Source organism: Coffea arabica, chromosome 6e, assembly GCF_036785885.1.
Source record: "Coffea arabica cultivar ET-39 chromosome 6e, Coffea Arabica ET-39 HiFi, whole genome shotgun sequence".
Lineage (NCBI taxonomy): Eukaryota > Viridiplantae > Streptophyta > Magnoliopsida > Gentianales > Rubiaceae > Coffea > Coffea arabica.
The window spans coordinates 4,991,811-4,993,238 of NC_092321.1; the positions used below are offsets into that span (position 1 = coordinate 4,991,811).

Here is a 1,428-nt window from a genome sequence, read left to right on the forward strand (position 1 = left end):
AACCATCACAATTCCCGAATATTTTTCAGTCTCCGCATAAATAATCCAGAAAAAGATAAACTTTTCTCCATCTTAGCGGCTGATATCAAAAAAATGGGCAAGAAGAAAATGAAGCTTCCTTTTCCCTTCAAATCCAAAGAAAAAGTAATAGCGTCTACTTCATGGGCATGGCCAACTTGCGGAAATCCTAAAACCCTTTCTTTTCGGGCCAAGAATGAGGATGGCTGTGGTGCCAGTATCTTTTTCAAGACCATGAATTCTGCTTATGTGGACGCGAGCAACCTGGAACTGATGGAAATCCCAGATTTGTACAAGTCCTACGAATGCGAAAGCTTTTCATCAGTGCTTTGCGAAGAGGAGTCCGTGGAGACGGTGATACGAGGTCTAAGGTCGGAAAGGCTGTTTTTTGAGGCGGAAGAGACGAGTTCGATACTGGAGAAGGCCAAAATGGATGGGTTTCCATTCAAAGAAAGTCTGGTAATGGCGGTGGACTCGAGAGACCCTTTTGCGGATTTCAGGAGATCGATGGAGGAAATGGTGGAGGCTCATGGGTTGAAGGATTGGGAGAGTCTGGAAGACCTTTTGACTTGTTATCTCAGGGTCAATGGGAAAAGCAATCATGGATATATAGTTGGAGCGTTTGTTGACTTGTTGGTTGCTCTTGCTTTTGCTGCTTCTTCTCCTTCTCCTGCTTCTTCTGCTGATCCTCATGGTGTTTCAACTTCTTCAGATCATAATTACCATTGTTCTTCTTCTATGACTCATTCTTTCACCTCTCCTTTCTCTCTTTCGTCAACTACCACCTCCACTAGCCCTTCTTTATCTTTAGTAGAAGTAGAAGATGAGATTGAAAAAAGTATAGACAATGCTTCATCTTCAGATGCATGAAACTTTAGGCTTGCTAACAATGCTCCAAAGTATATGTATATGTATACCGTTAGATTCAGAAATGAAAATGAAACTTTAGTTTTTTTTTCCCTTTTCTTTTTGTGTGTGTGTGGGAAATTTGGATTAGTCAGTAGCCGGGGAGAAATTCGAGGAACAAAATGCAAATCGCTATGCATTAAGTGAAGAAAATTTGTCTTAATTTTCATAAACTGTCCGTTTCGGGTGGTAATTCATCGTCTTTCTTGTCTTTTACGTGAATTATGTTACTTCTGGATTTGATCTCAGGGAGGGAATATCAACTCCACTTCGGTAATGTAGTCATAGCAAGTCAGTAACAAGTTGCTAATTTCAAGCGGTGCTTTTATATATATATATATATAAATATTTTTTTTCCTTTTTACCACTGGGTTGTCTTGCTACATTTACTTTTTGGTTTATTTCCTTCATGCTGTTTATTGAGTTATTACTGTACATATAGGTGAAAAAAGGTGCAGAGCGGAGCATAGAGCATATGCAGCAAGAAAACAAAGAGAGATAAGT

The 1,428-nt window shown here is 39.5% G+C and overlaps 1 protein-coding gene across 1 annotated transcript; it reads left to right on the forward strand.

Moving 5' to 3' along the window:
- Positions 1-978, forward strand: LOC140009370 (transcription repressor OFP13-like). Its single transcript, XM_072054633.1, has one exon. The coding sequence runs from the start codon at positions 94-96 to the stop codon at positions 886-888; it is 795 nt and encodes a 264-aa protein (XP_071910734.1). The 5' UTR covers positions 1-93; the 3' UTR covers positions 889-978.
- The last annotated feature ends 450 nt before the right edge of the window (positions 979-1,428 follow it).

What these genes read in the sequence shown, in the direction of transcription:
- LOC140009370 (XM_072054633.1), top strand. Translation starts at nt 94, where the DNA reads ATGGGCAAGAAGAAAATGAAGCTTCCTTTTCCCTTCAAATCCAAAGAA.